This window comes from Amphibalanus amphitrite, unplaced genomic scaffold (genome assembly GCF_019059575.1).
Source record: "Amphibalanus amphitrite isolate SeventyFive unplaced genomic scaffold, NRLGWU_Aamphi_draft 000208F_arrow, whole genome shotgun sequence".
Lineage (NCBI taxonomy): Eukaryota > Metazoa > Arthropoda > Thecostraca > Balanomorpha > Balanidae > Amphibalanus > Amphibalanus amphitrite.
In genome coordinates this window covers 477,229-489,950 of record NW_024881703.1, presented here as the reverse complement: position 1 = coordinate 489,950, position 12,722 = coordinate 477,229, and the positions used below count along the sequence as shown (strand labels likewise).

General features: G+C 51.6%; 1 protein-coding gene across 2 annotated transcripts; it reads right to left on the bottom strand.

Annotated features, from left to right (window-relative positions):
• Positions 1-7,857: 7,857 nt before the first annotated feature.
• LOC122385102 (uncharacterized protein K02A2.6-like) lies at positions 7,858-12,233 on the bottom strand. Of its 2 annotated transcripts, none has more exons than XM_043373107.1 (2): positions 12,107-12,233; positions 7,858-11,768 (listed from the first exon to the last, which is right to left on the bottom strand). In XM_043373107.1, exon 2 carries the CDS (start codon positions 11,443-11,445, stop codon positions 7,969-7,971), a length of 3,477 nt encoding a protein of 1,158 aa, XP_043229042.1. In that variant the 5' UTR covers positions 11,446-11,768; positions 12,107-12,233; the 3' UTR covers positions 7,858-7,968. The 2 variants fall into 2 exon arrangements, with proteins under 2 accessions (XP_043229042.1, XP_043229041.1); XM_043373106.1 differs by having other exon boundaries at positions 7,858-11,765.
• Positions 12,234-12,722: the final 489 nt, after the last annotated feature.

Here is a 12,722-nt window from a genome sequence, read left to right as displayed (position 1 = left end):
CGGCCACCCGGACAGCCGGTCCACGTACAGTATGTCTAAAAAGAATGTACCGTCGCCACTACGTGGCGCTGGTGTCGCGAGCCGGTAGTTGGCTGAATCCGCACCAGACCACACATTCCCAAGCGCTAGGTGACGCTCTGCGCAGCGGCCGGTAGTAGCGTAAGCCCGAACCTTCGTGACACGACCCCGGGGGGGGGGGAAGGGAGAGAGGGAGGGGAGCGGGCGGGGCAGCGCGTGCTGGGAGGGGTGCTCCGGCAAGCTGGCAGTTGTCGCGGCCAAAGGTCAAGGGGTCACACACCAAGCGAACGGACGCTGATGTGGGTTCGTGGGGATCGTGAGCTTGTGTGTGGTAGGTGCGTCTTGCGATCAGCGATGCACGGGTGATACGCCATGGGTCTAAGCCAAATGATTCGGGGGAGAGCTGAAGAAAAATACCTGGTTAACTACGGCGAATAATGGTGCTGAAAAATGGAAAGTATGGGTCAATGCAAGCCTTCATGACTATAAACTTTTCTGAGGGCGCAAAGGCCAGCATTGAATAACGACATCCGGATCGAAATTAGCAATGATTTATAATTACATGCCGAAGTAATAGCGTTGCAAAACCCACCTAGTAAATTGTCAAATCGGATTCTTGAATTAAACTATCCTAAATTAACTGTTTTAGTGCTTGTTGGAGGATCATTATTAATGTAAAAATCAAGTATTTCTTTATTGTCATGACCTTTCCTCCTTTTCAAAAATATGCTGAGCCAAAATTATATTGTTTTAGCGTTTTCAAATATATCGGCCACAGGCCTTCATCAGTGAAATATCCAAAAGAACACTTTTGCATCTTTTGCTCTTCTACCTCAAACAAAGAGAAAAAGAGCATCGAAAAAGTTCGGAAACTTCTCTTAGAAAATGGTTACCCAAAACATGTCCTATCTCGAGTTTTAAGAGAGGCCAAGGCGCCAAAGAACACCAAAAAGCACCCAAAACAGAAAGATGTAGATGGTTTCCTCTGTCTCCCTTTCATCGATGATCACTTGTTATGCAAAGTCAAGGGAAAAGTAGCCAAGTCAGGTTTGAATATCAATGTAGCATGGCAAAACAAAAGCAAACTTAAGAATATGTTAGTGCACTCTTCATTCTCGAAGCCCAAATGCCCGGGCGGACAAAGATGTCATACTTGCAACTCTGGATTCAAAGGCGACTGCTCACAAAAGAACGTTGTGTACAAAATTTCGTGCAAACTTTGCCAGGAGAAAGGAGAGGAAAACATCTACATTGGAGAGACAAAACGCCCCTTACGACTTAGGTTCAACGAGCATATCAGGGACGCAGCCAACCGTACGCCAGAAACCCCCATGGGCGACCATTTTTTAGAGCACCATACGTCACACTCTCAAAATTCTAGCATTCCCCTAAACATCCAAGTCTTGTATAGAGCCAAGGATCACCCCGACCGTAAAATAGCCGAATCAGTGTTTATCAAGAAGAGACGTCCGCAGCTGAATAGCAACAGCACTTCCTGGCCAATCTTATGAGCCTACGTATTGGACTATTGATAGGTGTGTGAGGGAAGGTGCATGTACGGTAGGGATGTGTGGATGTGGGTGTGGGGGTATGGCGCCGGGGGGGGGGGTATATATGTCTGGTGGTGTGAGTGCATGTGGGAGCATTTGTATGATATCCAGAGAGAGGAGAAAAGCGAGGTAGTGAGAGAAAGTGAGAGTTATGGAGGGGGTGAGAGAAAGAGAGAGAGAGAGAGAGAGAGAGAGAGAGAGAAAGAGAGAGAGAGAGGGAGAGAGAGAGAGAGATAAAAGCGAAAAAGAGGGAGATAAAGCCGAGGCAGGGAACTTAGACATTGAAACGTATTCTATGCTGAAAAAGTTCTTATCTGCATTTATACTATGATATGTTTAAGTTTACGATTGGAAACAATTTCAGAGCCGTTTCAAAATCCGCTCGATAGTATATAGGTTTCTTGTATTTTGTATGGATAATGTCCACTATCTCGAACGATATTTGCCAGGTACCACACGCTCAATGTTATTGATAGACAGTGATACATTTACAGATTGTGATGTGCAATGTGCGTATATAGGAACCGCTGCGATTTATCGCCAATGTTACATTTGTGAACTGTGTCTGGCCATAGTGGTATGATCAGGCAACGTAGCACGAACGACCTTTAAAAAGATATTTTAAAATGCGGCAATCAGAAAAAGATGCAAAAGTGTTCTTTTGGATATTTCACTGATGAAGGCCTGTGGCCGATATATTTGAAAACGCTAAAACAATATAATTTGGGCTCAGCATATTTTTGAAAAGGAGGAAAGGTCATGACAATAAAGAAATACTTGATTTTTATCCTAAATTAAATTGTATATAAGATCTCTATGCTTTGACCAGCTTCGTGACCTGACGAGCTGTGACCTGACCTTGACCCGAGGTTAACACCTTAACTTGATCTCACCCGAAGAAAAAGTATACCATTCGACACGCCTGAGCTAGACAAACACGATGCTGCTAAAATCGCGGATCTGCGATCATGTTTAGCGAAGTTATTTACCAAAAACCGAACCTGTGCCTTGGGCCACTTGACCTAACCTCAGAAGTCATCGGCTGATCCTGGTCCTTAAAATCGGAGACCAATCGCTGCATTTCGTAACGACGCGCACGATCGTTTCTTTCGTGAGGCTCTAGCTCATTAACCCGCGCGGGGCTGGGGTCTCCAGCCGAACGCGCGGGGCTGGGGGGGGGGGGGTAAATTTTACCCCCCCCCCCTGTTATCTCCCGAACTAACGGTCCGATTTGGAAAATTCAAACGCCAATCGAAAGCTCTCATCACGAACTACTAAAAACATGTACTTAATTTAAAGTTTGAGGTCAAGGTCAAGGTCAGGTCAAGGGTACAAATTGCAAGTTTCTACAGTATCGGCCTTGCACCGTAGTTGCCGAAGAATGGAGTCATGGACTGAGACTGATCGCCCAAAACGTGTTCTTAGGCTACCAAGACAATATTCGTTGCATACAATATCATTCAGAGGTCAAGGTCAAGGTCAGGTCAGGTCAGGTCACCAAAAAATGAAATATAGAAAAGGGCATGTGCGACACATGTTTTATGGGTCATTTTACTCATAGAATTCAATAGGCACACTCAATAAGTGATATGGACCACCTCTGGATGAATTTCAGGTCGAGGTCAGGTCAAGGTCAGGTCAAGTGAGGTCAAATTTTGAAGTTGGTTGTTAAGGCCTAAAAAGGTGTCTAACTGATGCAGTTTTTCACGGCGAATCGAATGGTGCTATTTTTGTTTCCGTACGAGGTCTAGAACTTCCAAAAAAGTCATTTTTCAAAAAAATTGTGTGTCGTGACGTCATAAAATTTTGAATAACTCCCACATTTTTGAACCGATTCTTCTAAAATTTGGTATGTAGGTGCACATAGACCACTTCTCTGACATATATTCCGTTTTTTTTTCGATAGAATCAAAATTTTGGATTATATAATGGTTTTCCCAAAAAAGTCAGTTTTTTGAAAAAAATTAGGCCAAAATCCAAAATTTTCAAAAAACCGAGATAGCCATTTGATAGACAAAGTAAAATTACGTATAACCTTTTTTGTTACGTCTTGATTCCTTTAAAAATGAAGATGTTAGCGGCGTTTGAACTTTTGCCGTTTTGGAGGCGAAAATGACGAACATGACGTCACTAAAACGTCAATTTCTCAAAAAAATTTCCGACGGATTTCGTTCAAATTTTCAGGGAGCGTGTCAAATTGATGTAAGAAAAGGTACTGAAAGTTTGGCGGCGCTGCGCGCCGCCGTTTTTGAGATATCGCAAAAATTCGCGAGGGGGGGTAAAATTTACCCCCCCCCCAGCCCCGCGCGGGTTAAGGGGCGAATCGGCAAATGGGGTTGTTCCCTCTTTTCCAACCCCCCAACGCCCCCTCGGTATTCAGAAAACCTGAAGGTCCGGTGAGGGTTTAAACGTTGCTCCTGAACGAGGAAGAAATGTAAAAGTCAAAGCTCTATAGACGTCCTGTAAAAGTGGCCATAATAAATAAATTGGTTAGAGATAAGATACTTTTTAAACGACTTCCTCATATAAAATCGGGTGCTGGGACCAATCTTATAAACGCTTTAGAATGGACAGGGCGTCACTGGCTAAAGTTTGGGTGCAGGAAACGGCTATTAAATGCAAAATGGTTTTCATGCATTTCAGTCAATTGTATATTGACGGTCCCAGTGGCCGAGCTAAAAAAGTTTGGTAGTGTTTTGCATCTTTTACGCCCTAAGAATTGAAACTACACCATCTAATGAAGTGGGCGGGCTTATTTGAATGGGAGGGCGCATTATGCGTCAATCGTGTGCTTTCGTTTGTTTTGGACTGTATTTTACGACATCCACTGCTGGTATCACTAGTAATATTATTTAATGCCGTGAATACGACAGCATTCCATTTATAAGATTGGGCCAATGGAGTCCCGCCCTGCGAGCTCGGTTTTCCGCTCGGCCGCTACGGGCCGAGGAAGTCGGTCTTCGCCTGAGGGCAGGACGGAGGTCCAGTGGCGCGGGAACCGGGGGGGCTAGCGGGGGCTGAGCCCCCCCCCCAGCTTTTCGGCTGGGGGGCTCGTAATGTATTTGAGCCCCCCCAGCTGGAGGAATCGAAATCGGAAATCTACCAACATAATTTCATAGATTCATACATGGGCGTGGGAAACGGGGGAGGGGCAGTGGGGGAAGCTTGCCCCCACAACTCTGCGGCCGTGGGGGCGTTGCCCCACAACTTTTCATGAGGCCAGGAACCGTTGGGCAGCTTGTCCTCCCCAAATTAGGGGTTGTGGGTCACAAAGGAAGAAAGCATGTAAGTGAAAAATCCACCTATTTCACTGGCTCGGCAACTCATTTGGCAGATTAAAACCTTTACTCCAGGTTGCCAAAACGGTAGTTTCTTCACTCAGCTGAGACGGAGTGCCTCACTTTTTGAAAATATTTTCGTGTTTTTTTTTTTTTTTTTGAAAAGGCCAAGGTCTGAAAAATAAGTGGCCTAAAACCGGTGAGAAAACTAGATTTGGGGGTACCCTAGGTTGATTTCTATTATGGTTCAGCCCCCCAGTCTGGAAGAAGTTCCCGCGCCACTGCGGAGGTCAGCGAGGGAGCGCGGGGTCGCGTAATTCTTTTTTCCACCCAAAGGAAGGCGCTATACGGAGAATATCCCATTGCGTCATTGAAAAGTGACTTACACCTCTCACCGGCCAGCTGGCTGCGTGGTGTAGTGGTGAGCACACTCGCCTCGTAATCTAATAACTAGGGTTCGATCCCCGCCGCCGGCCGAACTTTTTGGCGCGTTGTAGGTTAGGTTGTAGTTTTGTAGGTTGTAGGTTTGTAGGTTGTAGGTCTGTAGGTTAGGTTGTAGGTTAGGTTGTAGGTTGTAGGTTTGTAGGTTGTAGGTTAGGTCAGGTGAGGTTAGGTTATGTTTGTTTTTGTTTGGTTTGTTTACCAAGAAGCATCTTCGGGTATAGCGCCTTCCTTTGGTTGGAAAAAAGAAACACGCCGCGGGGTCAGCCAGGTATCGCCCAGTGCCGAGCAGATGCCGCTCCCTCCCCTCTCTTCCCCTCTTCTCCCCTCCCCACCTCTGTATAGATGGGGAGGGACCGAACTGCCAATGACATGCGAGCGGTCAAGGCCGCTCGCGCGGGTGCGACCCTGGCGGCCGGGTGCCGCAACTGGGATTCAGCCAAGTTACCGATTCGCCTCCTGTGGGAGAGCCAAACCAGGGGACATAATTTTAGACATACTGTACACCAGGTACGTGTGTCCTCCAGCGGAGAAGTAGTCGGCCGAGACTGACTCGAAGACGCGCGTCGGTGCGCCGTCCTCCCGACACATCGGCTCCCGAGCGTGACTGGGCAGGCGCTGACGGCACTGAGCGCAGGCGGCGACGGTGTCAGCGATCTGTTTGTCTATGCTCGGCCAGTACACACGTCACACTGAGCCGGGCACGGCGCTTGGTGCGGTCGACGCCCTGGTGTGAATCATGGAGTTTCTCCAGCACGCCGCGCCGGAGGTCGGATGGGACGACCAGCCGAGCGCCGTATACCACCAGCCCGTCGTCGATGGCGAGCTGATGGCGCACTCCCCAGTAAGCTCGCACTGCCGGGGGCGCCTCGTGCCGGTTCTCTGGGAATCCGGCGAGAATCACCTCGCTGAGAGCCCGGTACTCGTGGTCGCGCTCCGCGGCGGCGCGGACTCTCGAGTGCTGAGTCGATCAGCGGGGCCAGACCGGAGGCCTGCAGCGCGGCAATGACGCTGCCATGATCGATAATATTTCAGTACCTATTTTGTGGAATTCTGTAACCAACCTATCTCAAATCTGAGCGCCATACCTCGTCAAGCTCGGCCCCCCTCTCCAACTCCCCTTTCTCCCTGCAACCCCCTATCCCGGCCCCGAACCCCCCTCGCCTCCCCCGCCCCATCCTCCAACGCCCGCCACTCATGATCGGTAATGTTTTCAGTGCTAAAGATATAATACACGGTGACCCAAAATCAATGTCAGATCCTCCCACAACCTTTATTTTGCCTAATGCGGCGTAATTTCAATAATTTCGGCGTTATTTACTCCTAGAGACCATATTGGCTGCATTCTAGTCACGTGACCTTCGGAATTTTTGTGGCCCTGACTGGTCAAGTGGTTAAGGGAGGCTATTTTCGGGGCAGTAGCCAGGGCGAGCGGACCAGGTGTTCGGGATGGCAAAACTGCACAGCAAATTGTCTTGCAACGGGGCAGTCGGCATAGTTGCAGGCGGCATGGCCCACAGCCAGGTCGCCGAGGCACTGGGTATGAGTTACCGCACGATTTGGCGCTGGTTGTCACGTGACAGAAGCGGATAGACGCCTGAGAACAAGCTAGGTCGCGACAGGAAGATTTCCGCCAGTCGGGTAGCGCAGATCATTATCGCGAAGTGTGGAGCTTTAAGACTGGCAAATCCAAAAGGAAACTGGCAAGCAGGCTGACTGCTAACGGTCATCCAGTTTCCAAGTCGACAAGTCATCGGTACCTGAGGTTGTCTCTTAAGCTGAAGCCCACCAAGCCACGTCTCCAGCTGAAAACTTCTGCTGAACATGTCCAGGGCCATCTTTCAGCAGGTCGGCACCTCGGCTTATCGAGCAAAAACGACGCAGGACTGGTGCTGCGGAAGGCGGCTTCGAATGAGCGTAAAAAATAATGACGAAATCACTTCGGTCAATTTTTTGGTCAGGTCAAAGGTCAGGTCACCAGAGGTCATTGAAAGCAAAATTTCGCCGATTTCCAGGTCGAATGTCGAAAATTTCCAAGAAGCCAACGCATAACTCTGGTACCAATGGAGCTACAGCGCTGGGGAAAAGCGCATTCGATAGCCCTATTAACGCCCTTTCTGAGTAATTCTCTCATATTTGATCCAACGTCAACGGTTTTGCCTGCACGGGGCAAAAACTGCAAAAATAGCTGATTTTTTTTCGAAAACAGTTTTTCTGCAATAACTTTTGACCCAAGCCTTGTACGAGCTATCTTTCACCGGCATCGTGTTCCTCTCGTCAAGACGCATCGAATGAACAATAACTTGACCTTGAAAGGTCAACTTGAAAATTTGACCTCAGTGTTGCGAACACGCCGGCGTCTCAGTGAGGAGTGTATTGCCGAACATGGCGGGTGGGAGGTGGCGCCACTCGGGAGCCACCTAGCGGCGACCTTACGAACGTGCGCTGAGGTCAACAGCAGGGCTGCCAGATGGGCTGGCACGTAACGTAAACAGCAGACGACTGCACCAAATCCCTTCACCTCCCCCAACGCGGAAAGAAGACTGCAGATCAATAAGAAGCACGAGACGCGCGAAACAAAAATACACACTCGTCGCGATTAGCAGATACATAAGTCCACACTCGGACGAAGCTCACAGTTTGACGCAAAACATAAAAACATACGCGAGCACTCGACAGTCTTAGATCTCTTCAATGAGTCGTCTCGGGGGACGAATCTGTCGCCTCGAGCGACGGAGCGGATTCGCTACCGGCCGCTCAGCTGGTTCGGTGGCCGGCGACGGCTGTCGCGTACCAGACGTGGCCGATTGCGGAGGTACGGGCGTGCCGGAGCGCGACGGCACAGTGGTCTCGGATCCTGAGTCCGCCTTCGGGAAGTCGGACGGCGTGACGTGCGGGTAGCGCCTGCGGATGTGTCGTCGGTTCCGACAAACGACTCTTCCGCTGAGAAGACGGATCAGGTACTTGCGGTTCGGGCAGACACGAACGATGACGCCGTAGGCCGTCCACCTCCTGTCCACCTGGTTCTGCACAGCCACCTGGTTTCCCACGCTGAGGTTGGGCAGATCCTTCGCGTGAGCGTTGTACCTCTCCTCCACCTTCTCCTGTCGTTTGGCGGCGGCCGTCTCGGCGATCTCGGCGGCGCGCTGCCACTCAGCCGCGAACGCTCGTCTGTGCGCGGGAAGGGCATCTTGTACAGGGCGTCCGAAGAGGACTTGAGCTGGCGATCGTCCTCCAGCAGTAGGCGTGTTGCGGTACTGAAGGATCGCGCGGGTCCACTTGTCCGGGTCGATGGACGCGGAGCGCTGATCCCAGCACCGCCGAATGATCCGCTTGGTGGTTTTGACGGCAGCTTCGGCGATCCCGTTGGACTGGGGGTAGCCGGGGGAGGAGGTCCGATGCTCGACTCCCCAGTCGCGCAGGAACTCGCGGAAGGCTCGCGATGCGAATTGCGGGCCGTTGTCGGAGTACCAGATGTCAGGTACGCCTGTGAAGCAGAACATTGTTTGAACAGATCGAATGGTCTGCTTTGCCGTAAACGTCTTCCCCAGGTCCGCGACGTGCTGCCAACCAGAGTAATGGTCAACGACCACGAGGAACTTCCGCCCGCCATGTTCTGCGAAGTCTGCAGACACAATCTGGAACGGGCGTGAGGGTGGTGCGTGTCTCTGGTGCGTTTCCCTGGGAAGCGACGGTAATTCGTTCTGACAGGCTTGGCACGAGCGTGTTACATTTTCAATGTCACGATCCAGGCCGGGCCAATACACAATTAGCCGGGCACGTGCCTTGGTCTTCTCCTGGCCCTGGTGAGCTGCGTGAAGTGCGGTGAGAACATCGTGGCGCATAGCACGGGGTATCACCAGACGACAACCGCACACGACTACGTCGTCATCAATAGTCAGGCTGTCACGCTTGTACCAGAAAGCACGGATTGAGTCAGGCAAATCATGCTTGCGGTTCGGCATGCCTTCCCTCACGTATTTTGCAAGCAGTTGATACTCAGAGTCAATTGAAGCGATACGCCTCACCTCATCCATCCTTATGTTCGTGCTGCTGTCAGAGATGGCGCTGGTGATCAGCGCGTTGATGGCCGGGCTGCCGGCGTCCTCTGCCACCTCATCCGTCGCCACGGCCTGGTCGACGGGCGATCTTGACAGCGCGTCGGCAGCTTGGTGTTCCTCACTCCGGCGCCAGCTGGCGGTGAAGTTGTACTCCGACGCCTTGAACCGGAGACGCTGAAGGCGAGGGTTTTCAATCTCGTCAAGTCGCTTCGATCTGAAAATCGGGATCAGGGGTTTGTGATCCAAGACGAGTTCAAACTGAATCCCGAGAAGGAACGGTCGACATTTTTGCATGGCCCACACTGCAGACGCACACTCAAGCTCAATGACCGCATATCTCGTCTCTGCATCAGATAAGAATCTGGATCCAGCCTGCACAACACGCCATGTGCCATCATCTTGCAACTGAGACAAGACAAAGCCAAATCCGCGTAAACGACTGGCATCGGTACTGAGAGACGTGGGTCGAGACGGGTCGTAAAAGGCAAGTACGTTAGGCGATGACAACTCTGCTCGTGCCTTCTCAAACGCCTCCTGGTGACTGTGCTGCCACAGAAACTCGTTACGTGTACTCATCAGAGGTCGGAGCGGCGTCATCAGCTCAGCGACTCGGGGCGAGAACGACGCTACCTGGTTGACGAGGCCGGCGAAGGAGCGAAGATCTGTGACGTTCCCAGGCGTGGGGAACTCGGCGATCGCTCTGGTCAGGCTCGTGTCGATCTTGTAGCCGTCCTCGGAGACCTCGTACCCGGCGAAGCGGATCTGTCGCTGGCCGTAGACGAACTTCTCCTTGTTGAGGGAGATGCCCCTCTCAGAGCACCGCTGTAGAAAGCGACGAACGTGGTCATAGTGCTGCTCTGGGGAGCGATCATATATGATCACATCATCGACGACACGCTGAAAGCCGGTGAGACCTTCAAGACACTCGAACATGCGGCGGTCATAATGCTCTGATATGCTGCTGATGCCGTACGGCGCTCTCAGAAACATATAGCGCCCGAACGGGGTTATGAAAGTTGTCAGCAGCTGACTCTCAGCGTCCAACTCGCACTGATGATAACCTTTCAGGGCGTCGATAGTCGTGAATACTCCCGCCTGAGACTGGGTGATCGTCGCCACGCACTCAGCGGGCGTGGACAGCTGATATCTCTCGCGACGGACATATCTGTTCAAGAATGAGAGATCCACGCACATCCTGACATCTTCAGTGTTTTTCTTGGGCGTTACAACTATGGGCGCGCACCATTCAGTGGGCTCAGTCACTTTCTGAATCACGCCGTTACTCTCGAGTTTATCTAGCTCGGCCTTTAGTTTCTCTTTGAGCGGCAAGGGGACCCTCCTGGGCGCCGATACGCAAAACGGCTTAGCGTCGTCGGTCAGAGAGATGTGAAACTTCTCACCTGGGAGCGGCTTGACCTTCCCGTCGAATACCTCAGGAAACTCGTCGACCAGACGCTGGCGCTCAGCCGCAGCAGACTGCATGAAGGCGTCCGGACGCGGTTGTGAAGCTCCGACTGCAGGTGTCCCGTCAGCTGGCAGGCTGCTGCTGCTCTGCGTGGTGTCGGGGGCTGCGCTGGTGACGTCATACTGCGGGTCACCTCCGAGCGCACACCTGGCTGGAGGTACGGCACTGTCAGATCCCCCACCAGGGGGCGCTCGCCCCGTACGCACGGCAGGCACGACAGGTTTGGGGGGCACCGGTGGCTTGACAGACGGCATGACAGATCTCTGTGGCCTGGGGTAGGACTTTGGCACAATGCCAAGATCCTTTACCACACGCCAGGAGAGCAGCAATCCACACACACCATCAACAATGTGGACATCATCATCAACTGCTACTCCATCGAGAGTGATCCTAATCGGCAACGAGCCGATCGATTGTGCTGGCTGACCGTTAGCTAACTTCGGGTGGTCCTGTGGCGCCTTCAAATCAGACACGTTAGCGCCGATCTCCCCCAGAAGTGCTGTCCCAGCGACCGTTATATCTGCTCCCGTGTCGGGCAGGGCGTTTACCACGGCGAACTTTGGACCCTCCACTAGGACATCTATGCGGGGTGCGTGCCCACGGGTGCTGTTGCTGGATATGACTGTGGACATGACGTTGGTTTTCTTGCCTGGCTTAGCCCTGTGCGGCGTAGGTCTGATACATGTGACAGCGAAGTGGTTCTTACCCCCACAAGCTCTGCATGTCTGGCCCTGAGCTGGACATTTTGAGCCCTTCCTGTGGTTGGGACGCCCACACCGATCACACTTGCCTCCGTCAGAGTCACGTACCTGGAAGGCACTAACCTGGCTTCCAACGATCTCTGAAGCATCTCTCACCGCGGCTTCCTCCGCTCTGCATGTGGTGACGGCATCTTGCAGCGTCAGCTTCGGGACGGCGCACAGCCTCTGGATGGTGGCCGCGTCTCGCAGTCCTACTACAACACGGTCACGAATTAGCGAATCCCGACAGTCATCACAAAATCCACAACTGCTTGCCAGGTCCTTCAGACTCGTGAGAAAATCATCAAACAGTTCACCCGGCTGCTGCACTCTTTGATTAAATCTCCTTCGCTCCAAAACTTCGTTAACCTGCCCCTTGGCATACTCCTCCAAAAGTTTCAGTACACGATGAATGTTGTTACGTTCGGCCTCAGTCAAGCTGAACTGACTCACGATCTTAATGACGTCGTCACTGAGACAAGAGCGAAGTGCAGCCATTTGGACATTTTTGTCGCACTGATCAAGTCCAGACAACAAAAAGAAATCGTCCCACCTCAATTTCCAGGCGCGGAAGGAAACCAGGCGATCTTGCTCGAAGTCCAAACGCTCAGGCTGAGTGGCTCTCCCGAGCCAAGCCATTGGAGGGCGGTCCCCGGCGGGCAACCCTGCAGGCTGCGCCATGTTGCGAACACGCCGGCGTCTCAGTGAGGAGTGTATTGCCGAACATGGCGGGTGGGAGGTGGCGCCACTCGGGAGCCACCTAGCGGCGACCTTACGAACGTGCGCTGAGGTCAACAGCAGGGCTGCCAGATGGGCTGGCACGTAACGTAAACAGCAGACGACTGCACCAAATCCCTTCACTCAGGTCAAGGTCATGACCTTACCGGAAAAGGTCATGTTGCATATCATTCGATCCGTATCGTAGAGCTGAACACATCTAAGGCGTTTCATCGCTCTAGTATGCCTCTATCAAAAGTTATTTGCGAAAAACTGTTAGATACCATTCGTGACCTAAGATGACCTCAGGGCATAAACAAGGGACACGGACACCATTTCCATGTTCAGTGTGTCTAAACCACTTGTAATTCGGTGTTTGGGAGTGTTTATAATGTCTTTCGTCCAAAAGAGGCGCATTTCAATTTTCTCCCATTGACTTATAATGGGGAGGT

Coding starts and splice junctions, on each gene's coding strand:
- LOC122385102 (XM_043373107.1), bottom strand. CDS start 11,445: ATGTCCACAGTCATATCCAGCAACAGCACCCGTGGGCACGCACCCCGC.